We start from the raw sequence: 25,008 nt of genomic DNA, 5'->3' as shown, positions 1-25,008 counted from the left end.
GGCAAGGAAAGCAACCAACAGTCTTTCCTAACTGCAATACAATACCTATGAACCACAATAGTGACCAGCATGACAAGACAACCCTAAGGGCACTCATATGCTAGCAGTAGCCAACAACTTTATAATTGAACTTAAGACCTATTCACCAAAAAGGAAATTATGCAGGATACCAGAAACCTAACCAATCACCCATAGTTATTGAGGTCTGCAACTCAGAGGAGACCCTACTACAATCACTTTGCTAGAGCATTGTATTTTCTAACTACAGTTTAACTATTCTTATACCCACATGTAACTGCCACTCTCACCCTTCATCAAAAAATATTTTCTTTGCAACAGCCAGAGACCATTACAGAAAATGACAGCATGTCAAAACACAGATAAAAAACAATTGTGGGACACCCATCCACAATGAATACATCTACAACACAACTCCAACACTTAAGATTCAGGAAACATCAAGAAAGAAGAAAACAGAAAGACTGTTAGAGCCAGAGGACCAGAAAATCTACTGTGAAATTGTTTCTCATAGAAATGACAGCATCCTGTCCCTGGTGCTTTGGCTAGCTCTCAGGAACCTATTCTGCATGCTGAATTGCCTTGCCCAGAGGAATTGCCTGAATACAGAGGAAGGTTCTTGGTCTTATGGCAGCTTGATATGCCATGCTTTGCTGATGCCCATGGGTGAATTTTGAACAAACATGGAGGAGGGGTGGATTAAGGGAGCATAGGGGAATCGAATGGGAAAAAAAGGGGAAGGGGAGGCTGTGGTCAGGATTTAAAATAAATAAATAGCTTTTTAAAAAAAAGAAAAAGAAATGACAGCACCCATGGGACTTCAACTATGTTACTGCCTAAACAAGATATGAACAATGACAATGCCAGCAGACATACTAATGTGAAGGGGGGGACTCTCATGGGGTCCCATGCCTAAAAATGAACTACAGGCAACTAAAGAATGCTAAGAGAGAGATGCAAATAGTCATCCCAGAAATGAGCACCATAACTGGTTTTCTTTTCTTTTTTTTTTAAATCTAAATTAGAAACAAGGTTGCTTCACATGTCAATTCCAGGTCCCTCTCCATTCCCCTCCCCTCCTCCCGTGCCCTCCCACCATCCCGCCCAATATCCCCTCGTTTCTCCAGGGAGGGTGTGACCCTCCATGGGGGTGTCCATAATCTGTCATTTCATCCAGGGCAGGGCCTAGACCCTCCCCCAAGAGTCCAGGGTGAGAGTGCATCTCTCATTGTTGGATGGGTGCCCAAAGTCCATTTGTATACCCGGGATAAATATTGGTCTACTACCCAAGGCTCAATAGATTACCTAGGCCTCCTCACTGACACCCACATTCAGGGTGTCTTGATTAGTCCCATGCTGGACTGGGATTCAAGGGATAACCCTTGTCAGGTCAGCTGTTTCTGGGAATTAAACCAACCCAGTCTTAATCCCTTTGGTCATCAGTCCTCCCTCTCTATTACTGGCTTTCTTGAGTTCAGATCAGTGCTTAGCCGTGGGAGTCTGCATCTGCTTCCATCAGCCACTGAATGAAGGTTCTGTTTCCCAAACTCTCATGGGATTGTAGGCTAGCACTCCCCAGATCTGTGTCTACATAACTGGTTTTTCACTACAAAGTGGCAGCCCTTAAATCATATACAAACAGGTAACACAAAATGAACTGATCAGGATATATATTTGTTGCATAGATGTGTGTGTTGTACAGCCTCAGTCTTGGGCAATAGGCTTCCTCAACTGCCCTTTTCTGAGAACTGTTCCCAAGCCTGGCTTGTAGTTGCCAAGTTGTCCCTTCCACTAATCAGTAGATACTGTGACTGGCATCACTTCTTATACTGAACCAAACTGTCAAAAAATATCGTTTTAGAGATCTCCCTTAGCAAAACAAATATGTATGTCCTGCCTGCCAGTGACTCCCTGATGGTAATAGCTAGCCCTCGATCCAGTAAAGACTGTTAGAGTTAGCATCTGTTGATTTCTCACTTGTGAGCCCCATAACACTTTGAATAATGATAGCCAGCTACTAAAGGTTCACTATAGCCTCCAGCCATCTCATCTAGGTGGTGATCTGTAATGTGTAGGATATGATTACTCATATGGAAAATTAGTTTTATCATCAAGAGACTGTCTTATTTAATGACAGCATTACTAAAAGTCTTTGAGGGATAAACAAATTGACTGTGAAACACAAACATTTGTTGTCGAGATCAATGGCAGAAGCCTCTCTGGTTCCATTTAGAAGAGTTTGATGCCTGTCTTCAAAGGACTCAGCAGCACTAGCACAATACACACTTTGAAGCAGGGTGCTTTGTCATCCTCTGCCTTAGGCCTGCCTGCTTCTGGCATAGATTAGCAAAGCTAGTCTTTCCTTCTTTCTTTCTTTCTTTCTTTCTTTCTTTCTTTCTTTCTTTCTTTCTTTCTTTCTCTCTTCCTTCCTCCCTTCCTTCCTTTCTTTCTTTCCATTCTTTCACAATGGAAGAGTTTTGCCTTAATGACCGTCTCTATCCCATGAGTATGGAGCTTTACACACAGCTTAGCCTGATACTCCACTGTGTTGAGACAACTTCATTAATGAAAGGCTGACTCTGTGGGAGTTTTGTTGCCACATTATGGCATTTGTGTCAGAACATTGTGTGCCCCACATCACAATGATATGGGCAGACCAGCACGATGACAGGAAGAAATACAGCAACAAAGTAGCTCTGGCTGGGTGTGGCTTTTCTGTTCCTTTCTAACAGAGACTGAACAGTGACCAACACTTCATCCAACTCCTTCCTGAGGGAACCAAAAAGGGGGCTCTTCATCATGTGTATTCAGTCAGTAGGTCTAATATTTCCCCAGCCACCTCTAGATCTTAGCTGCCATGTATTCTATAAGAAAAATATTTCTCTGGTGTGTACTTGATGAATATAAACTCTCTGGAACACAAGCTTTTATGAAATTAGACATCACAGAAAGAGGCAATTGAACATTTCCAAACAGTCTTGAAACTGCTCCGTGGTTCTTGGCTAGTGGGCAAACAATTCACTTTTTCTGTTCTTCTTACTGTAGTCACTAATTGCATGACAATTAAGGAAAGCAAGAGAGGGCGTCATAGAGACTCTGGAACTAACCCTTCCTTTTCACAGGCCAAAGAGAACACTCAGAGCTTCAGTCACGCAGAAATAGCAGTTCTTTCAACTGAAGAAGGAATCTAGGCAATATTCTATGCCAAACTGACAGTGCCTCCTAACAAAATTGTTTTCTGACAAAAGCTGAAACCACAATGGACATGGGTTTGGGTGTAAAATGACAACACATTCTGTCTTCCCTAATGTGTGTGTTTGCAAATTACCAATATTTCTTTTTAAACTTCAATTGTTTTTCTCTAGATTAAGATAGCATCTATATAAAATTCACAATGCTAATTCATTAATAAGTCATTGGATTTTTTTCATTTATTTATTTTTTTTTTTGTCTTCCTAGGCCATTCTGGGGAGGGGTGGCCTCGTGCTCCTAAACTGTGTAAGGCTGGAAAACTGAACTGGATACAAACAAGCAGCTGAGCACATACATGGTTTTTTGTTTTTGTTTTTTTGTTTTTTGCCTGCTCTTGACAGAATGTAATGTGACTAGCCATTTGAAGTTCTGTCTTGACTTCCTCACAATGATGGACTTTACCCGAAAATTGTAAACTGAAATAAACACATTAATCCCACATGTTGCTTTATGTTGTTTTTTTTTAAATCCCACCTACAGAAATTAAATTTTTTAGGACAAAATGATGTGATAAACACTCTCAAGTTTGGATACCAAACCAGATGGAAACTATAGAAGGAAAGATTAAATTATTAACTAATCCCTGGGTTTACATTTGGACACAACTTGCTTTTGTTTGTTCTGGTACTAAAATGAAATTTGTTTCTTTCACATGCATACTGTTCTCTGCCTTGAATTGTGCTAGGCAAAAAAGAAAGGAAAGAAAACAGAAAAAGAGTGGTAAGAATGGTAAAGATTATCTGCTTTATAAATTATTGACATTAGAGTTGGAGAAGAAAAAATAATAAAATAAATGCAAGATAAATACCATAGCCTAGTGTTAGGTTCTACTAAGGCAATATAGATAGATAGTCCTCTACTTGACTTCTCTCAGTCAATAGTTTGCACACCATCCCATAATTAGCCCATTTATTATCTCTGAAAAATTACACTAGAAATAAAATTACCACCTAGGAAATGTGTAGTGATATGCATGACAGTTGATCTTGCAAAACAAGTAGACAAATAACAAAAATAAAGAATACATCCCAAACAGGTCTTTTTATTTAACATAAGGCCAAAGAAGCTATCAGGCATTGCTGAATACTGCCTACTAACTGTACAAAATATTGACTGCATGCCTCGCAAACACCAGAATATCCGCTGGAATGGAATAGAAATAAATAACTTCTGCTATAAACACATGAAAACATATCGAACTGTTATCTCTTTAAACATATTGTAAATAAAAAATTACCAGTACTTCTACAAAATAAATATTAAGAAACCATTGACATAGTTGAAATGCACTCATATAAATTAACAACTTTAATTACATTAGCCAAACAGACATTGGTTAAAGAATTGCATATAGTATGCAAAAGAACTCACAAAATAAAAATAAAAACAAACAAACATCAACCACATAACATAAAAAGTTTTAGAACAAAACAGGTTTCAGATTATCTTGGCTTTCATTATTATATTTCTCTTTTAAAGAAAAATATCAACCCATTGTCAATGCACTGTTTTTCAAAGCATTTAAATAGAGGGTAAAACCCACTGAAAATTAATACAGAAGAAATGATTCACTTTATGCATAAAATAAATAATAATATAGCTGAGACATGTGATTCTGCTCTTGAAGATGTGAACAGCATCTTTGCATTCATTATCTCTGAGCCATCCAATAGCTTCTGAATGTTACACAATTTAATTTAAACACATACAGTGCTCATCCCCAAACCTCTTGCCCACATCTACAAGTTTCACTTACGCAGGCTTTGGGGTGATTAAGTCTTTCTCTATATTGAAAAGGGAAACTGCCGAAAGGCCCACAGGAAATCATATTTTTCAAGTGACCACAATCATTCAAATGTGTTTACTACAACTGAGGCATGGTTTTTATTTCTTTGTTGTTGTTGTTGTTGTTTTCAGTCATCTCTTGAGTTCAGTCCCACAAATGTGAAATAGTTTTGCTTATTCTGCCTTTATAAAAATGCAAGGCCTCTCCTTGAAAATGGAGTGTGGAATCAATCTTAAATGAACATGGAATTGGCTGGTCTTCTAGGACAAGAAAATTGTGCTGGAATTTGTCTTACTTTTGGGGTGGGGAGATGTCAATTAAGCTTACATGTATTTAATTTTTAAGGAGATATTGAGCACAGATGCTCTTCATAACTTCTGAAATTCATGTGGGCAGTTACTTAACAATCATCCTAGAGAAAGTGAGGAGACAAGATAGAGCCACTCTGATGCTAGGTAAAACACACCACAAAAAAAACTAAGATGTTAGACAGTAAAAGCTTTTTGATTTTGGACTAAGCAGCTACGAAAAGGACCAGTTGTCCATGAGACTTTGTTTCTTCTGAGAGTGCTTACTATAGCAAAATCATATCTAATATATTACCAATTTAAATTCTATTGCAAGGCCATACAAATTTGATGAGCTCAGATATGGTTTATTAGTATTGACAACCAAGTAACTTGATCCCCAATTAATACACTGTCCTGTGGAGATCATTTTTTTCAAGATTTAATTACTATGGTTACTAATTAAACCCAAGCTTAGCCCCAATACATCTAAAATTTAAAGGACCTTAAAGAATTACAAATTCATCTCAGATGAATGAGAACTATAATTAGTAGTTTCATAAATCCTGCTCTTCCCATGGTCTAGATTGTCTCTGATATGGCACAGTAGACCTCTCCATACTATTTCTGTAGGTCCCAGTATTAGTTTCAGTACCAAGGAAACAGTTCAGAGGGCCCTAAAAATTTTCATATAAATTGGCAAAGTTGAACTTGGCCATCTACTTCCCCTCAGTTTTCCTCCCCCACCATCTGTCCCCACATGCAAGATCTCCAAGGTCAATGGTCCTTAATTATAATTCATTTGTTATGCAGTACATGCATTTCCTGCATAAGACAGGGAGGGCCCCAGGAACACAGTAAGTATGTTTGTCCAGTAACAAGACTAAAGTAGATTGCCTACATACAGCCTAATGTGATGATGTATATATAATATATGATATATATTGGCTTAGGTTTTTTTTTTAGGAGTTAAACCAGCTTTTGTAAGATTTAATTTCTCGCATTTCATTTTCCTACAAGAACTTTAATCTGTGGACTGACTTAATGCTAAAAGTTTCAATGTTTTATAAAATACTGAGGAATATAGTTTTTTCTCAATTAGAGCTTTTCATTTTTATAAAGTTTTCAAGCTTCAAACAAGTCCGTAAAAATAAGGCTCTGCATTTTAAATACATAAATGAATAATTTATTAGCTGTGTTAGACAAGCAAAACACTGGACTAAATTAGAAACATGGGTTTAAGCATGTATTTTGAAATTTATAAGACAATCTTTTCAGTTTTGCCTCTGAAAAACACAAACTTACACATCAAGATTTTTGGCTGTAAAATAAAATATTAAAGACTTGTACAACTATCCTAATTCCTGGCTCCTAAGTGTTCTCTCCCTTAACTCCCACTGTCTTAAATACTTTCCTGCTTATTTTATTATTTAAGTAGTAATGACACTGTTCAAAAAAAGAACTTTTATTCTAGCCTAGAGATATTTTTCCAAAAAAGTTTCTGATTTAAGATTGATTCCAATAAATAATAAATATAAGTTGAAAAAAAAACCTCAGCCCACCATTTGTATTAGCATTCTTTTTCCCCACAGGGGATAACTTGTAGGGAGCAGGGGTAAGAAAGAGGGGGGATTTCATCTTGTACATTTAAAGAGGGCCTCACTGGATACTCACTGGGATTTTCAGGCTTTTTCCCATCCAAATGTTTGAAATGTACCCACCTAATACAGAGTAAAAGCAAGAAAAAAATCTATCACTTATCCTTCTTAAAAATACTGTGTTTTGCACACAAACATTCATTGTTTTAAGAACATTTAAAAAATGACAGCCTGAAGTGCTTAAAATGTGTATGGACATGGTACAATACATGTATATATACACACAGGTATGCATATGCACAGGCAATGTATATATACACATACAAGCATGTAGTCTCATGAACTTGAACTTGATAATCCAACAGTGTACACTACTGTACATCCAGTATGAAATGTCCTGTTTCATGGATGTAAAAAGAGTCAAAACCCAAACCTCTCAGGTCTCTTAAGCCTGAACACAACCCACCTAACTCGACCTTAAATCTCGACCCTGACTCGTTGATGGTGAACAATACCAACCACAGACAGACTGTTTAAAGGCTCACACAAATGTCTTTGGTGTATGTGTCTATTTTTAAGGTACAAAATAATAATAATAATTATAATTATAATAATAAAAATAGCTATTTTGTGTGCTGTAGCAGTTCTTTTATAGCTCACATGAAGTGCAGCTCTTAAACCCCACCCCCACCCCCACCCAAAGAAAATACTTGTTAAATAAGGATTAGACAGGTCAAACACCATTGTAGTGCAAATAGTAAACGATAAAAAAAACAACATTTACAAAATATAGAAATGTTTGAATCCAACAGATGGACAAACATATTCCTTTCAAGTATCTCTCCTTGAAGAAAATAAAAATTAATCAGGTTACTTCCAATACAAAAAAGTCTCTCTTTTTGTCCTCTTTCAGGTAAACAGTTTCAAACCTATTAGGTTGCATAGTTCTAAGATCATAAGCACCTTAACGAAATGTAACTTGGTATTCTTTTTCCTTGATCTTTCACTCTTTCCGTTCTTGTTCAATGTTTTATGTTGATTTTGCCTTGTGGCATAAGTGGTACAGAAAAGAAAATGTGACCACCGGCACAGAATTCTTCTTTTACCAGTATGTGTATGCATGTGGTGTATGGAAATACCTCTGTGTGTGTGTGTGTGTGTGTCTGTGTGTGTTTGTATCTGTGTGTGTGCCTGTGCATGTGTGTGTGCACTCACACACACATGCCTGCAGCTAAAATACACAGAGATAGTGTCACATAGACATACTTATGACCTGGGTAACTGGGTGGGACTGGCCCTTTAAAACTCATGGCTTTCTAGACGTTATTTGGGTTGTGCTAGCCCATATTACTGCAGAATAGACAAGTAGACTTCCAGGCTCAAAAGGGAACCACAAGAGGCAGGAGAGAGGACAATACCCAGTTTGGATAAAACTGATACAATCAGTTTGGTTTTGGAAGAAATGAAGGGTACACCATTCTCTCTTTTCCTCCCAATCCCTGTTTCCTTCACTGCTTCATCTCTGAGCCCTGGCTTAGGATATTTTTTCCACAACTTCCTTCATCTGTTTCATTAGGTTTGTTCTCAGTTTAGTTTTTGTTTTTGTGGGTTTTTTTATTTCTATTTTTCTGGTTGTTTTGTTTAATTCAGATATCTTATATTTTTCTTCATTTTGCCACTGTCTTCTCTGGACTTTCTAGATCCATATCCTCTGGGAGCTGGCAACTCTATGAGCAGCCACATTCCTCCACAATCATGTTCTGAATGTCCTTTTTGATGATGTTTTGACCATCATCATAATATAGCATGGACATGGGTCTCAGCTTGGTGGGCACACAACATGACTTAAGGTTGGCAAAGGGGCTATGACCCCTCATGCGGTAGTGGTTGATGACTGTTGAGTGAAAGGAGAGTGAGGACCCAGAGGTGCCTGCTATGTGGCTTGGGCACTCACCCTCACAATAGTTGGCATGATAGCCAGAGGGAGCAATGATCCAGTCATTCCAGCCAATGTCCTTGAAGCTGACAAAGAACTGTTTCTTACAGCAGATGTTGACCTTGCCATCACACTCCAAGCCCCTCCTGCGCCTGCGGTGAGGATGGTCTTCGGACTGCCTAGCCTGCAGCATGAGGAAAGGTCTGTGTGATTGTTCCTTTTCCTCTTCGGCTGCTCCATCACTTCCCTCTTTCTTCTTCCCATCTCCATCCACTTCTTTCTTCTTCTTCTTGCCCAGGAGCACGAGGCTGGCACCACTCTCCTGGCACTGCTCACAAGCAATCCGCACATCCAGGGAACTCTTTCCCTGGTCCAGCAGGCGCTGGATGCTGCTAGACACTGGAAAGATGTGCCAGGTACTCTTCCGAGCATCGACCACTTTCTCTGATAGCAACAGTTCACTCCTCTCCCCCTTTAAGCCCATTTCCTCTGCCTCATCCCCCATGTCCAAGCTGCCCTGTGGGTGCTTCTGCTGCTGAAACAGACGGATGGTGACTTTGGTCCTGGTCCTGTTGGCCTTAGGGACTTTCAAGAAGAGCCAGATTTCTGCACGCTCCACTACTGATAGGTCACTGCCTTCCTTGGAAATCTCAAAATGCAGTGTCTTCCTGGCTGTGCCTGAAGATAAAATGACACAAGAGAGAGGAGAAGAAAAGAACACATGTTAATTGCAAATTCTACATCTATCGCTAACTCTAGGCAACAAGGATTTTGTTACCCACTACCTAGCACAGTGCTCAGTCAGCAATTTACAGCCCACACATGAGATAAATCTGTTTCCATATGGTCACTGATTTGAAAAGGGTTTTACAGTTTTGAAATGACTTAAGAAAAATAGTATTTTTTTACATGGAAACATACCTGAAATGTGAACTTTAGTGCCTGTAAAATGCAGTTTTATTGGAGCACAATATTTCTTTATTTGTTGCCTGTGACCATGCTTCACTTGCGTAGATAACTACCATAAGGGAGACACTGCTAACAGAGACAAATGTGTAGGCCTTGCTCTGCGATGCAGGAAGCCTGGGCTCCTGCATTTATTTCATTCACTCCTGCATTTTAGCTTAATCTACAAAGTGAGAATAATGTGATGACATTTGACCCAGGCTATCACAGGTTTGAAAGGATGTAATGAAATCACATGAACGAAAAGCCCTGGAAGCCTTAGCAAGTTGTGGCATTATTTCCCACAAAAACCCCAAACCTGTCCCCTACATCTGTGTGGGTCAGTGTGGGCCAGACTCTGAGACAATGTCTTCTTCCTGTCACCACCTGATATAATTTGTCTGTAAATCTGTGCCCAGTTACAGTATCAGAGTTTTCATCAAATGCCCTCCAAAGCTTTGAGTCAGGCCTCTCTCAAGTCATTTCTCCATTAAGCAGTTAAAGAAATCTTCCTTAAAAGTGGGTCTGATCATAGCTGTCCCTTACGTTATGACCTTTTGTTTTCACTAACCAACAAACGTCCCTGTGACTTTGGACTGTGCATCTCACGTAAGTACATGTCCCCGTGGTCCAGCTATTTAACCACTTGTGAATTCTATACTCTCAACCTAGCTATAGTAGTGACACTGGTTGTTTCTGCAACATCCTAGGCCAGCCAGAACAATGCCTCTGTTAAGCTGACTGGCTGCCACTTTCCACTGCCTTCCTTCTCCTCACCTACTACCACCCTCAGACCAGTCTAGTTTAGGAAACCAGATTAGGTCATGTCTGTGTTATTCACTGTCATGGTATAGTATGCAGCAAGGGTTGGTAATTACCAGATTACTAATTAACAAATGGATACATACTAGCATTGAGTTGCCTTAAATTAAGAAAACAACTCCTATTTCTGAATCACTTACTGCTGCCTCTGTTCATTTAGAATATAACAAATAAATACCAAAAATATACTTCACTTTCTATCTACTTTTAAAGCATAAGACATCCCAGAAACCACTCAGATCTATGTAGATGTAGATTTGCTATTTCCTTCTCTTTTCACAGACACTTGTAGATTTATTATGCAGTATCATTTATAATAAGAAACACGTGTCCAGACTAGAATTTTTTGATTGAGTATATTTTTCCCTTCGCTTCCACATCACCATTGGGAGGCATATAAAAGCATGCTCTCTTTTACCTGATCATGTCCCTGCTTGTAGCTGTCTGCTGTACATGGATCACATGCACAGTCTGGGAAAAACCTTCAAGTGGTTCATCTTTGACATCACAGCTCCCTAGGAGGATCTCCCTAACTGGATTTCCACAGCTAACAGAAATCCAGCTATACTCATCAGTGAAGACTTTTAGATGTTTATGGTACCATAAATTCCAGCACAGTCTCAAGTGCACTACAACAGAAGGCAAGCTTTTCTGTGCATGGTACACTGTATATTCCAATCTCAATCTAAACCACAGTACACTATGACCACAACTAATAAATTCACAAAGGTAAGGGCTAGGGAGCACTGACTATAGATATGGAGAGCATCCCTGGCATCTGCCTAAAAGTTTGCCAGGAAGATGGGGGTAGCAGAGGCATTCCTCTGAGTGACTTCTCATTTCTGTTAGGAGTCAAAACAAATAAATAATAGAACCTGATTCCATAGCATATAAGAGCCAGGAGCAGTGAGAAAGGGAAGCATGGTGACAGTTTTTAAAATGAATCCTATATCACCCTTTGTTAAGGTTAAGTGGGTTTGAAGTTGTTTATTTCTATAAGAAAGTAAAAGGCTCTAGGAAGCAGCAAATAAGATAGCAATTGCAGCAGATCATGAGGGCCTTAGGGCACACAAGGGTAGAGGGGTCCAGAAAGGTTGGGGTTAAGGAGGGGTAGGGTGCAGGGGGCCTGTAAGAGCACATGTTTCTCCACTGCAGGAAGACATCTGCTATTCCTATGGAAAATGTTAACTAACTACCTACCGTTGTCCTTCCTGCCTCCAAGCAGAACCCTTCCTGAAATTCTGAGCTCCGTAGGATGTCAGTCCACAGACAGAGAGAATAAAAGTAGCAGCAAAATTAGAGAAGCCAGAAAGGGCTGCTGTCTTTCCCTGGGAAACAGATCCTGGCTACCAAAGTTCACCAGGTCTCAAGTAAGGCAGCCTTCTCCCAAACTCTGATCTGTCCCTGTCCACACCTGCACACTTGGCATAGGTATGAGGGTAAGGAAGTCCGACAGCAGTGCTGACCTGCTTACACTGGGATTCCCATAAGCTGTCCCTGGCTGACTGCAGATGCTGGGGAAGGGGACAAGAGAGGATTAACTGGCAAGCTAGAACAAGCAACTATGCATATGAATTGCTTTTTATCATGGCCAGCAAGGCTGAGGCCATGTGCTCCTGTTTCACAGCCTGCAGGATGGCCCCTCATTTCGTGGGAACAAGTTTCTAACACATGAGGTAGCTCCACCCCTTCTCCACAAGCGGCTGTACTTGGAAGCAAATGATTTAGTGTTCCTGCAAGAGGATCGTACAAAGAGAGTGCTCATTAGAGGGGGCTTAGTCTGTCAGGTGCTGCTACACTAGGCTCAGAGAGTCATCATCAAACGACTTTCAGGCTGGTCTTGGCTGACAATTAACTGCAAGCCATTGCCTGTGTGTCACGGGGAGGCAAGGGTGCTGATTTCTGCTGCAGTTTAATTACCCAGCCGAAAGCCTCTGCTCCTGTATTTGTTTCTACTCTAGCTTGCTTCATCTCTCCCCCATATTTCTGACATTTGGATTTTCCCCTACTAATTGGCATGCCTGTCCCCTCCTTCTCCTGGTGTCCATTTCTGGAACTGCTATTTGTGTATTGCATGATATTTTATCAGGGAAAAAATAAAACTGAGATCCAATTTCATGAAAATGCTGTTGCCGTATGCCCAGGAGGACAGGGGGAGGAGAAAGTCAAGTCTTCCTCCGTCTACCTCATGCGCAGGTACATTTTACAAGTTCTATTGTATTCTGACTTATTAAGCAGTGCATTTTTTTCCTTTTACCTTAGCTCTCATTGCAGAAGGGTGTGGGGAGAGTAAGATGGATAGGAGCTGAAGTGGATTGACCGTTTATCAGACCTGCTGGTTTCAGAAATATATTACAGCTCTCACGTTAGTTACATAAGGGTGGAAAATATAACTATTAAATGCTATGTTCCCTTGATTTCTATTACCTGAGAGAAATTGCTATATTGCAGTGATGCTTCCAGGAGGCCCCAAGCTGAATATGTAATGATTTGGAAAAGGGAAGAAAGATATCTAAAGCTGAGATGTTTAGGACCAACTCTCCATCCATTTCTGGCCTGACTTAAATACCTGCTGCTGTAAAAGCCTGAAATAAACACCTTCCCATAATGCTGCGTGAGCAAGTATGATGTTCATGTGTACAGGTGTGTGCTGGGTTCCTCCACCAGGCCGCAGCTCCCCGGATAGAGCTGCTGGCTCCCTAACCTTTCATTAGCTGCTCCCTGGTAATGTTCTTTCCCTTCTCTGTGCTATTTTCTGTCCCGAGGCTTGTGAGCAAGGCTTGTATCACAGCCTGCTCTGTCTGAGTAATTCACTAAGAAAGTCCCACGCAAACCCATGTGGGTGAGCTTGGTGGACACACAGCAAAGCAGAAGAAAATGAGCACATCATTCAGTAGGGATAGATTGTGTACCTTATAGGGAATACCTTTGAAACGTTGCCTGGTGAGAGGGCTGGACAGAAAGAAAGCCTATGGCAGCCTAAAGGAAGAGTGTTTGTAGCAATTCTCTTTTGCTTTCAGGATTTTTCACTAGCTTGATCACAAAGGTATGCCAGGGCTTAAAGAAGCAGGTTCCTGGATCCCTTCCCCAACATTAACATTAATATGCTACATACACAAAAGTCCAGCTATCAGATTTGTGAGTGTATGATAATTTCCAGTTAAATAATCAATATACACATAAAGTTTCAGCTTAGTTTAGCCTAGTTTTCCTCACCAGCATCCTGGATAAAATATACTGTCCTTTTCAAAGAGGTAATAATTACATCTCTGTTATTGTGGAAAGCCTTGCCATTCACAGTGCACATTTAAAATTCACCATGAGGGGAGCACAGCTCTGCTGTAAAATATGTTACTTTAATTTTCTATTCTTCATCCAGTTTCCCTGTGCCTAGATACAGCACAGTCAGGAACATAAAGGGCTAGCATTACAGCCTGTGTGTTCTCTGAGGCACTAAGTCGGACTCTGGATAGCTTCCAGAGGTTTCTGCAGAAGGCAGTGAGTGAGGTCTGAAAGGTTATTTTTCCCCTGTCCTACTATAGAGAATCTTGCCTACAGCAGGCATATTAGTTTGTGTGTATGAATTATCCTGTCTAACCTCTCATTGGGATTCATTTCTGAATTACTCTAAATCTTCAGGCCTGAGTCACTTATCATCCATTGCCTCTTCCATTTAAATAACAATGAAAAGGGTTAAATATTTGGGGGAAAAAAGGAGTCTTACTTTATAATATAAATAGAAAATTTTTTCTCAAGATTCAGCCCCAGAGAGTTTTTCCAGAGTTCATCAAAACTTTTACACTTTTAAACCTAGGAACCAGTCAAGCATGAGGAATTCTGAGCTAAAGCAAAGAGATCATGCTCGTTTGATATAGCAGAAGGCCAAGACAAATAAGTATTTTCATGAAAAGTGGGAAGGTAGTCCTTCTCTCTCCCTGTGAAAACTGCATCTCTCTCCCCTGACATCTCCTCGTCCACATTACAGTACACCCACTCCACACGAGAAACACACACACACACACACACACACACACACACACACACACACACACACACAGTGGTCATCTCTTTGCGCATCCTCCCCCCATGGTTTCTCTCCACACTCTCAGCTGGCAAACAAACGAGTCCTCAGCAGCTGAACTCCATGTTCCTACCAGGCGTTAAATAAACAGTCTTTTTTTTCTCCCTGTTGGAAGTCACTTGTCATTTGTCCCTCCTGAAAAGCATTGATAAGGCAGGCAAACTAGGGAGCAGAATCAGGGGAGATGGAAGATGTTCTTGTAAAACCCAGGCGACCGTATTAGGGAGAGACTGTGCTCACATCGGTGTGGCTGATGATTCAGGCACATCCCAAGCCCTGCTTTGTTTGTTTTTGAAATGTATCACTTCTCCGCGGCCGATGGAGCTGTGGAATGTTCACGTGGACCACAGCATTCCTATTGCTGTGGTTCTGTCTCACTTCTTGTATTACAGGTAGTCGTGCACCTCCCAGTGCATTAAATCTTAGTCTTTCTGGAAAATGGGATTGCTGGGAGGAAGTAACTGGTAATCTTCCAGATTAGGGCTCTACAGGCTGGGGCTTAAAGTGGGCATAAAACTGCCTTTTCCAGATTAGTTGATATAGAGATGAAGGTTTAGGGATGCGCCCTCTTGTGGCCAATCTTTTCCAAAATTCAGATAAGTGTGAAACCTTAAAGGTTCAGAGGGACTCAGTGAGGTGTAATTCACAAGGCAGGTCAAAAGAAGGGCGGGGATGGAACTGTGGGAGTTTATTCCATTTTTAGATGTCTTTCTTGGGGTGTGGCGAGGTAGTCTAAAGGTGAGCTCATCTCTAACTCAGATCTTCTGTCCCTGGTGTCCTCCAGGAGGGGAGAGGTATGCTACTTTAGACAGCCTCTGGGCAGTATCTACTTATTCAGCCATCACCTATTTTTGTTTCTCTATCCATACTCCAGTAAGCTAATTGTGAAACTCAACAGCTAACTATGGCAGAATCTATGCAAACTCAATGGTAGGCTGCTACTGTACATTCACTGAGCAACTACTAAGCAAAAGTAGATAAAATACAATACATCAGCCAAGAAGTCCTCTGATCTCAATCTCGTTGACAATTTAAATCACAGTTAGATTGACCTTACTCTTCTGTACTGCCATTCCTCTGAAGAAAAGGGAGCATTGAGAGGGGGCCAGTCATGGGGCCAGCCATATACTAACTTTGGGAAGCACTCTTGGGTGACATCTATGAACATAAAATCAATTTTATTTATTGAAGCAGATTTCAGAGAGCTTGGGAGTAAGTGACTGCTGCTTAGTAAATGCAATCCAAAACCACTTCACAAAGTTGAAATACTCCCCACTTGAGCACAGTAGGACAAGTTCAGTTAAAAGGTCAAGGTACTGTAGTGTTTGCAGTCTCTTTATTTTCATGCTTTTGTCAACTTTATCTAACCATCTTGAGTGAAGAGAACAAAGTAAAACATACATCCCACACTGGAATCTTGATATTGAAAAGCACATCTGTGGGTGCTTACAGGTGACACTCATCAACTGCACTCTATGGTGTACAAATGGTTACAAAGAAAAGAAAAAAAAGCACATGCCCTTTTCTATTCTTGAAATATGTAAATATACTACATAGAAAAGTAGAATTATTCCAAAAGCAACAAGGCAGATCTTTGCAGTTCATTTTCATATATTTTCTCTAATTAATCAGATGATAAATATGTTCCCTGCATAAGTAAACTGCTTATGTCATACTCTACACTACTTAAAGAGTAGGTTGACTATACTATGATCCTTACTTACATCTGTGAAATTACATTAAATCATCTTGAAGTCAATGTGTGCTACTTCTCACAAGAGAAAATAAGCAACTGCAATAAATACACCATGTTCCTGGACTAGAAGGAGTTTCCACTTACAAACTTTACACTCAGTCAACGTGTGAGTCCAGTGAATCACCATCGTAAATAGTGGCTCATTTTCTCTCAAACTGAACAACAGAGAAGCAAAAATGACAAGATCCTATACAACTGAGAGTCATTAGCATTGAGAAGGCCATAAGTAAGAAAGAGAATAAATGGCCCAATTCTTTGCCAAATCTCTAACTGCCAAGCGATGAATTTTCTATACAAGCCCAGAAAGTCAGAGGGAAGGATAGAGTGCTGGCAACCACTGTGAAGTTAAACATGGTGGAAGTCATATGTATACTTAAGTCACATGATACAGTTAAAAGCAAGTTAGTAGAAACTGCAATAGAGGCCAGCATAGGTGAAGGCTGCATATAAGAACACATGAGGCCCAGGACCAGTCTTCTGAAGCACAGATCCCATCCCCATACACCAGCCAATGTTATAAAGATTATCTTTCACCTTCCAACTACGAAAGCTTAAGAAAATTAAGTGGCTTCCTGAAAGGTCCAACCTGTGTTTTTCCTCAGTTAGGTTCAGAAAATAAAGTCACAGTGACTAAGGTTTGGGGAACTGTATCAAAAAGGAACTGGTAGGTAAGAAAGTAGGACATGGACAGAGCTAACCTCTCTAGGAAACTGCTAGGGTAGCAAGGAGTCTTACAAGGAGGAAGCCACCAAGTCAGCAGCCTATGAGCTCCTACCCTCCCCTCCCTGACAAGGATGCCCAGGTCTTGCATGGCTTTCTTGAAAACAGAACATCTGAGTCAACAGGTTTTCAGGATTGGAAATTTTGAGTGTTGCCTTAATTGTTTATACTGCTGCAGCAAACTTTTAAACAAAATGCTGGGAGTCCCTGCACATACTTTACTAGCCATATGCTATACCAAACAAAACAATGGCATTCCTTTCAAATGGCTTTGGCAAGGGATCCTATTCCTTAGCCTGGCATTTACCATGTAAGTGAAAAGGTATTATTAACCCATCTGTATGCCAACTTCCACAGACTTGCAGTAAGATCTGTGCCCTCCTGGTGCTATGAACAGCCAGTTCCAAGTGTAGGGCCTCAGCTTTAGACAGGTATTTTCTACACAGCAACAGGTTTAGCGTGGTCCTGAGCCACTGATTAAAATCCATTCAAGTTCTTCCTCTTGAAGGATTGAGTAGCTCATCATGTCTGAGAGCACATTATCAAGGTTGCATTCCTTGGCAAAAAGTTCTTAGTAACTTTACAAAAAATAAAACTGGGTTGGGGTGGGGGGGTGAGGTTCTTTGGCTTTTTGTCGATGCTGTCGCTTTTGGGTTTTTATTTTGTTTTTATTCCAAAAAGCAAAATATGTCACTGTTCCAAAAGTCATAACTAATTCGACACTAACTACCCTGGGAGTTGCTCTTTGCTGTCTTGGGTGGGTTGTGCACAGAGTCAGGCTTTCCAGAGGTGAAAATGATTGTCACTCATAAATATGCCTAAGTCTGGCTCCGATGCGGCCCGGGATCAGACATTTAAAGGAGATTTGTTTTCAGATAGTGGCTTCATCCGTGCCTTTGCACCCGGCCCCCAGCCACTCTCACTCCTACCCCAGAAAAACTTTGGATGGGGTCCAGATGCTGCCTCTGCACCCCCAAGCCCCCAAATGCCCTGCTTTCAGATCTAGCTTCCTAGGCAGGGCAGCCAGGGAGCCCCATGCAGACTGCCTTCCAGCTCCAGACGGGCCCGGGAGCTTCCTCTCCGGGTAACCGCTGAGTTTATTTAGCAAGTGTAAGCTAGCCATCGCGGGGCAGGGCTCCTTGGCTAAGAAGTCTTCTCCCCCTCCTCTGCCTCTCCGGCGCCACCATCACCTAATAACTAATAACCTTCCCGGGCAGTCTCTAGCGGGAGGGAAAGAAGTTCCTGCTAGGACTGTCAACGAAATACATTTCCCTGCCCCCGCCCCCACCCCCAACGCCAGCACCCACCTGACTCGGCAAAGGTGATGATCTCCGAGGTCTGCTCCATGAGTTCATTCATTTCGGCCCTCCTGCCAATGTCGTCCTCTATCTCCACATACCCGTTCTCCCCCACTTTACCCACATGAAGCTTTCTGATCGCGTTGAGAAGCGCCGCCTTGGGCACCGGCTGGGTGACATCGGGTCTCTTCTTTAAGTGCAGCATGTTTAAGATGTGTTTCTTGACAGCCTCTACCATCTCTGGCTGAGAGTTAGGTCCATCCTTCGGAAGGGTGGCCAGCGCACAGGACGGGCAGTCCGGGGCTGCGCCGTGCCCCTCGGATCCTGGGGTGGGGGAACTCCTCACTATAATCCAGCAACTTGCCAACAGAAATCCTCTCAGCCAAAGCAAGGGCATCCTGGCAGCAAAAGTCGTGTGGTTGCCTTCAAAAGGCCCTGCTTTTCCTCCCCCCTCACGCACAGGTTCTTTTGGACTTTTTTTTTTCCTTCTCCTCTTCAGCAAATTCTCTGGAACAAGAGCAAAAAGTTTTCTGTGAAGTTTTGTTTGCAGGTTCCCTCTCTGAATGCTGTAGGTTTGTGGCTGTCAGGGAGGAGAGTTCTGACTGTCTCCGAGTAAAAGAGAAGGAAGGAGGGAGGGAGAGAGAGAGGGAGGGAGAGAGGGAGGGAGGAAGGAAGAGACAGGGTGGGGGGGGAGACAGAGACTGAGAGAGGATGGGAGGGAGAGAGACAGGGAGAAAGGAGAGAGGGGGAGAAAAGACGGAGGAAAAGGGGGAGAAAGAGAGGGAGAGCAAGGGAGGGGAGGGAGAGAGGAAGGGGGAGGAGAAGAGAGAGAGAGAGAGAGAGAGAGAGAGAGAGAGAGAGAGAGAGAGAGAGAGAGAGAGAGAGAGAGAGAGAACACCGATTGGCCCTAAGTGAGTGAGTGAATGGGAGAGGGAGGGCTGCTGTGTGTGAGTAAGGCAGAGACTGGAGAGGAGGGACAGCCCTTTCTGACAGGCTGCTTTCCTTCTGCTCCTTGCTCCCTCACACACACCTCTCTTCAAATCCTACCATTCTCTGGAGGTGGGGGTGATTCTTTAGCCCTTTCTGCAAAAAAATGCTCTTAATGCTGTTCACTTTTGATCTAAGGGTTTCTTTCTTTTTCTTCTACTTTTTTCCCCTCCTTTTTTTCATCTTTCTCTGCTCAGTCCGTTTCGCCTTCCTTCTTTGGAAGGGAAAACCCAAACAAACTGAATGCACTGTCTCCATTCACTGAGATAACTTGATTGGAAAGTGTGCCCCCAAAGTCCTCTCCCAGGGCCTTGCACTACCCTGGAGTAAGCATGCACCTGGCCTTGATGTGGCGCTGAGGGAAGCCCTCAGTAGATCATACAGGTCAGGGGACTGGACCTGGGGCAGAGGGGCAGCTGGTTGTTCTGCCTGACAGAACCCAGAACCATTCCTTTCTGCCATTCATTCATATTTAAATGTCCAGGGTCCTCATGCCAGCAGGCGATCCAATGGGACCTGGAGCGCAGCAGAACTTTTGTCTGGGGTCATATAATACACTCTGCTTTTGCCAACTGGGCACCACAGCAGGCCATTGGAAGCTCCCTTGGGCAAACAGCATTTTATATGCCCTAATCGGAGAAGGTACTAGGTACTCACTTCTCTCTCTCTCTCTCTCTCTCTCTCTCTCTCTCTCTCTCTCTCTCTCTCTCTCTCTCTCTCTCTCTCTCTCCTCCCTCCCTCTCTCTCTCCCTCTCCATGTCTCTCTCTCTCTCTCCCTCCCTCTCCCTCTCCGTCTCTCTCTCTCTCTCTCTCTCTCTCTCTCTCTCTCTCTCTCTCTCTCTCTCTCTCTCTCTCTCTCTCTCTCTCTCTCTCTGCTGCCCTGCATCCATATATTTACAAATTGTAGCCTACGGCCCCTTCTTCTGGCTTCAGAGATAAAGCACAGAATTCATTTGGCCTTGTTCACATTCTTTCATGAAAAGAGTGTACTCTTATGGTGTGAATAACTGGCCTATGAGGAAATAATCTCTAAAATATATCGACAAATTATTTTTCTCTGTCATGTGCTAGTTTTTTTTGTTTTTCTGCCCCCACCCCTAGTATTACCCATAGCATTCATGGCAGCCTGCTTGGCTGCTTCCTTTCTCTTCAAAGTAACAGCAGAACTGAAATCATCAAGGATTATAGCACTCACAGAACAAGACAAATGTGCATTTTAAAACAATGCCTTTCCGAGACTTTTTTTAAGTTCTGCACACCCCCTTTTCATTTTCTGTCTTATTGCTTTTATCTTGCAGAAGTATCTTTAAAGCACCCATCTGTTAAAGCGGTCCTTCCCTCTCGGTTCCTTCTCTACACATAAGCCCTCTTAGTTCCTGTAGATGCACTCTGTTTCTACCTGACACTTACCATATTCAGAGCATTCTCGTCTAGCAAACAGGTCAGGAGGACAGAGGTAATAGGTGTCAGGACTACAAGCATGAGGTCTACATACAAGGAGACGAGGTTGATAAAATCATGACAATAAGCTAAACTTCCAGTTTTGGAAGGTAACAATGCTTTTCTAAACCATACAAATGATACCTTTTTCAAAAGCAACAATGCACAAGACTTTCTTGCTTACTAGCCCTCTGACTCCTTTGCAAGGGTAGGAGGACTCTGCTGATTTTGATAAGACTGTCCATATTACCTAAAACTCTTGGTTTTGCTTTTGTTTGTTTTTTAATAAAGGAAAGAATGTCAAAAAGATGAGGGAAGTAGGGGCATTCAAAGTAGGGGTATTACAAAGCTCAATAAAATATCTTTGTATTATAATAACGTCACCCACCTATTTGGAATTACGGATACAGAACCCGGAGTATTTTGTGATGCAGTTAAGTTTTACAAGACAGACGAACATAGAGCTAAAATTTTAATGACTCTAAACAACTGGAGAATCCTAATAGTAGCATTTGGATAAGAGCAACTTATCAATGTTTGGATTCTCTCTGCATGTGAATATGTGTGTGTTCCCTGAATTTACTGTTTGCAAATGGAACTCTTAAAAATAGCTTTCTCTTTGGCATATGTACATGTATATGTGTGCTGAGTGGGTTGTATAAACACATAATCTATTTGCATGCTCTAGGACTATTAAAAACAGTATTAACCTGCCTGCACAATAGAAAATTATACAAATTACAATGCCTATGGAGGTGCCAAAAAGTTGTAAAAGTCCTCTTAGCCATAGTGACTTTTAACATGTAGAAAGTTCATAAGCAAGAATTTAAAAGCATTACCTTTTTGGTTCCCTCTGTTTTGCCAGCCGGCTCTTGTATCATGAGGGCAGAGCTGTCTGAGTTCCTCTTCATGGTATTGGCACTGTGAAGTTTTATACTGTAGTACTTAGTTGTACACTCAGACATTGGTACCTCTTAAAGGGGGGGGGAGTTGGGCTTTGTTTAGGATTGGTTAGAATCAGCATGACATCAGCAGATGACTAGTTTTTCCAGGGTGAGACATTTCATAATTCATTATCTAATGGAAATCCCTCTTGGCTTCTGAGACACTACCTGGGTGACGTACTGAGCCAGTAAAGCCTATGGCTAGGAATAGTACACCCTTTACAAAAAAAATAAATAAGAGAATCAAATACAGGCACACACATCTCCAAGAGTGTCCAGCTTTGACTTTATACTACTGGCACATACACTTCTTGTTATATGTGCCAGTTTTATGTCTGTACATAAAACATCTGTTACTTCATAAAGTTGCCTCTATTTGCAAAGCACTTTACTTTTTCCATAGCAAAGAAAATTCATAGTGTTCTTTATAGGAAGTCTAACTTTATAATTATGATTAAAATAAGCTATTTTCTTGCAGAAAAACACAGGAAAATCTGTATGACCATGTGGTGATGGTCTCCCTGCCTTGACTCACACTATTAATTTACACCTTGAAATTGAATGCCTACTTCATACATCATTTATCACCCCAGACTTGGGAAATGGTCCTTCTTTACAAGTGACTTCCTAAGTACCCTGCCTGCCTAGATCGTTAGAGTCTTATCCTCACTAGCAAAAACAAAACAACAAACACACACAATACATATGTATATATACATATATATATTTTAGTCTAGAACTTCAAGTCCTATAATTTATAAACATTATAAACGTGAGTTTAATAAAAAGAAGTAGAGTTAGTTTGGGGATTTTTTGGGGGGGGATCACACTGGCAGGGAGATAACACAGAGGAGAGGAACACTCCGATAAGTACAGTGAAGATGGGCCTGTTGTTCTCAGGAAGGAGTAAAGCTGAAGCACTGGCCAGGTTCTCATGACAAGTTGGATAAAATGTGCAAAATTGGGAGCTAATGAAAGCCATATGACCAGATATGTTGTTTTGTGTGCCGGATTTAACATGCATAAAATAAACTTTTCCCTGTGCCCTCAAGCAAACTATAGAGGCTCTGGTCTCCTGATGTGTAGTGGGGGAAGGCTCCTTTAGTACACCAGGAGCTGTCTGTGCAAGGGTATCTTGACTACAAAGTGTGGGTGCTCTCTCTATGTGGGGGAGGAGGGGAGAGGAGCCTTCTAAGAACTGCGTAAGAGAACCGAAGTAGGAAATGAAGTTACAGGGGAAGAAAGGAGTATGAGTGGCAAAGACAAAGGAAATCGGAATAGGTCCATGCCGTGCCCACCCTTGGAAGAGAGCACTACCACACTGTTTGATAAGAACCTCTGGCATCTAAACCCAACTGCTGCCTCACACATGATTTCAGGGCAAGTACCACTTGCACCCGAATGCAGTGTGGGTGGCACAGAAACGTGCCTGGATCAGACCCCAGCTCGGAGGCTCCCTCATTATTTAAACCCAAGCCTCAGTGTTTCCATCTATAAAATGGGATCTATAATCTCAGTGTCAAAACTCAGTATCCACAAAGAAATGTTATTTCTGGGCATCCTGGTAGTTTCCTAAGCACGTGTGACATGGAAATGTTCAGGACCCTGATTGCAGAGTCCACCCACCTCACACGGGTCACTCTGAGACCCTTGTCGGCCTTTGACACCACGAAAAAGCCCACCTGCTAAGCCAGTCTAACAGCTGTGACATGACATAGCTGGACCCCCCAAACTCAGAGCTGAACTACACTGGGAAAGCCTCCTCTCTCTCCATGGAAATCAAGTTGGGGGTGTTGGAGGAAGCAGGCAGGTTAAAACAGCTTCTGTGGAATACTCTGAGCTGACGATCAGCGTTTCCCTGCTGAATTCCAGGGCCCAGGGCGTGCGCTGGTCAGCGCAGCTCTGAACTGCGTTGGTTTCTCTTTCACTTCCTGCCCCTCCCGCGGAGACTCCCTGCACCCAGGCCCTGTCCCTTCTCAGCCTGCCACCGTACCTTGAGCAGCACCTGCTGGCAGTTTCCAGGGATCACTCCCGAATGCGCAGCTCCAGCCCGGCTCGCGGGAAGCCTGGACTCAGGGCCAAACCGGTCCAAGCGGCCGCCTCTATTTTTACCCTGAACACCAGCAAGGGTAACTTGGTTTAAAAGCGCAGCTCTTGATTTTTCCCCCCCGTTTGGCAGCTAAAGAATTCAGGGAGGGGAAGAAAAAAAAATCACTGTTCAGTGAGTGCAGCTGGGAATCTCTGATCCCAGCCCTCGATGCCAGGGAAATGTCAGGGACCGGGACCTGCAGTGGGGCTGGCGGTCTCCGGGCCGACCCAGGCAAGAGGCAGCACAGGCCTGACGCCTGCAGATTGCCCCTTCCCGAGTGTGGAGTTCGGTCCCACCGACTACCGCACTGGCAGAGTGGCCCGCTGCCACCGCGCTCTGCACCTAGCGGAGGCGTTCTGATTTACTGGCTACTTCACAAAGCTCCAACTCCACGCTGGCCCTGTGCTCGCCTGGAGGAGCAGCCACTAGCGAACCCGGGGAGCAGCTTGCAGTGAGGAGGAGCCCGGAGGGAAACTGGTACCTTATTTTACTGTAATTGCAAAAGAAGAGATGTGCCAGAGATTTATATTTAGAAGTTGTATGTTTCTACTTTTATGTAAATGGAGCAATTAGGGCCTGTCTTGTTTCTGCTAACTCGGATGCGTGAGCATTGCTGGGGAGCTGGTGTTTTCAATCACAATTAGTGAGCTGGTCAAGAAACAAAGTTCCTCTGAGGATAGTGCTTCTTTGTGAGGATGGGGAGACCTGCGTTTTGGTGTTGGCCTGTGGCTTGGGTAGCGCACATCTTAGGGGAACAGCTAACTCTGGCCTTGCGTATTTGCCCTGTACAGCAGTCGGGCCCGTATATAGTTGGCAGAGATCAAGAAGTGAGAAAATTCACTTTTCCTCTCAAGCAAACCGTATGTCCTTAAACTTTCATCCAGATTATTAATCGCTCTCCCCTCACTATTTGCTGAATCAAGGAGGCAAGCATGGAAAAGGGGCCATTGTCCAGGACTCTGTGGTCAGCTGCTGCTCACAGATCCTATGATTCAGTCGAACATGTCAAACAGGGGATGCGGACACCCTAGGCAGGTGACTGAGAAGTG

The 25,008-nt window shown here is 42.3% G+C and overlaps 1 protein-coding gene and 1 long non-coding RNA gene across 4 annotated transcripts in view; one reads left to right on the top strand and one right to left on the bottom strand.

The window, feature by feature from the left end:
• Nucleotides 1–7,639: 7,639 nt before the first annotated feature.
• On the bottom strand, nucleotides 7,640–21,874 carry Inhba (inhibin subunit beta A). Of its 2 annotated transcripts, XM_013114659.3 has the most exons (3): nucleotides 21,766–21,874; nucleotides 18,509–19,006; nucleotides 7,640–9,555 (listed from the first exon to the last, which is right to left on the bottom strand). In XM_013114659.3, the coding sequence occupies exons 2-3, from the start codon at nucleotides 18,894–18,896 to the stop codon at nucleotides 8,669–8,671; spliced, it is 1,275 nt and encodes a 424-aa protein (XP_012970113.1). In that variant the 5' UTR covers nucleotides 18,897–19,006; nucleotides 21,766–21,874; the 3' UTR covers nucleotides 7,640–8,668. The 2 variants fall into 2 exon arrangements, with proteins under 2 accessions (XP_012970113.1, XP_012970116.1); XM_013114662.3 differs by lacking the exon at nucleotides 21,766–21,874 and having other exon boundaries at nucleotides 18,509–19,177.
• The window catches only part of LOC106021274, a 146,001-nt gene continuing 133,536 nt past the window's right edge, over nucleotides 12,544–25,008 (top strand). Inside the window, exon 1 of one of the 2 annotated variants that reach the window (XR_005880775.1) lies at nucleotides 12,544–12,840. This is a non-coding gene — a long non-coding RNA (uncharacterized LOC106021274). The remainder of the gene's footprint in view (nucleotides 12,841–25,008) is intronic. The other variant, XR_001196596.3, reaches the window with a different exon arrangement.

Source organism: Mesocricetus auratus, unplaced genomic scaffold (genome assembly GCF_017639785.1).
Source record: "Mesocricetus auratus isolate SY011 unplaced genomic scaffold, BCM_Maur_2.0 Super-Scaffold_100013, whole genome shotgun sequence".
Classification (NCBI taxonomy): domain Eukaryota; kingdom Metazoa; phylum Chordata; class Mammalia; order Rodentia; family Cricetidae; genus Mesocricetus; species Mesocricetus auratus.
The sequence above is the reverse complement of the archived record's forward strand: the minus strand, read 5'-3'. Positions and strand labels throughout refer to the sequence as shown.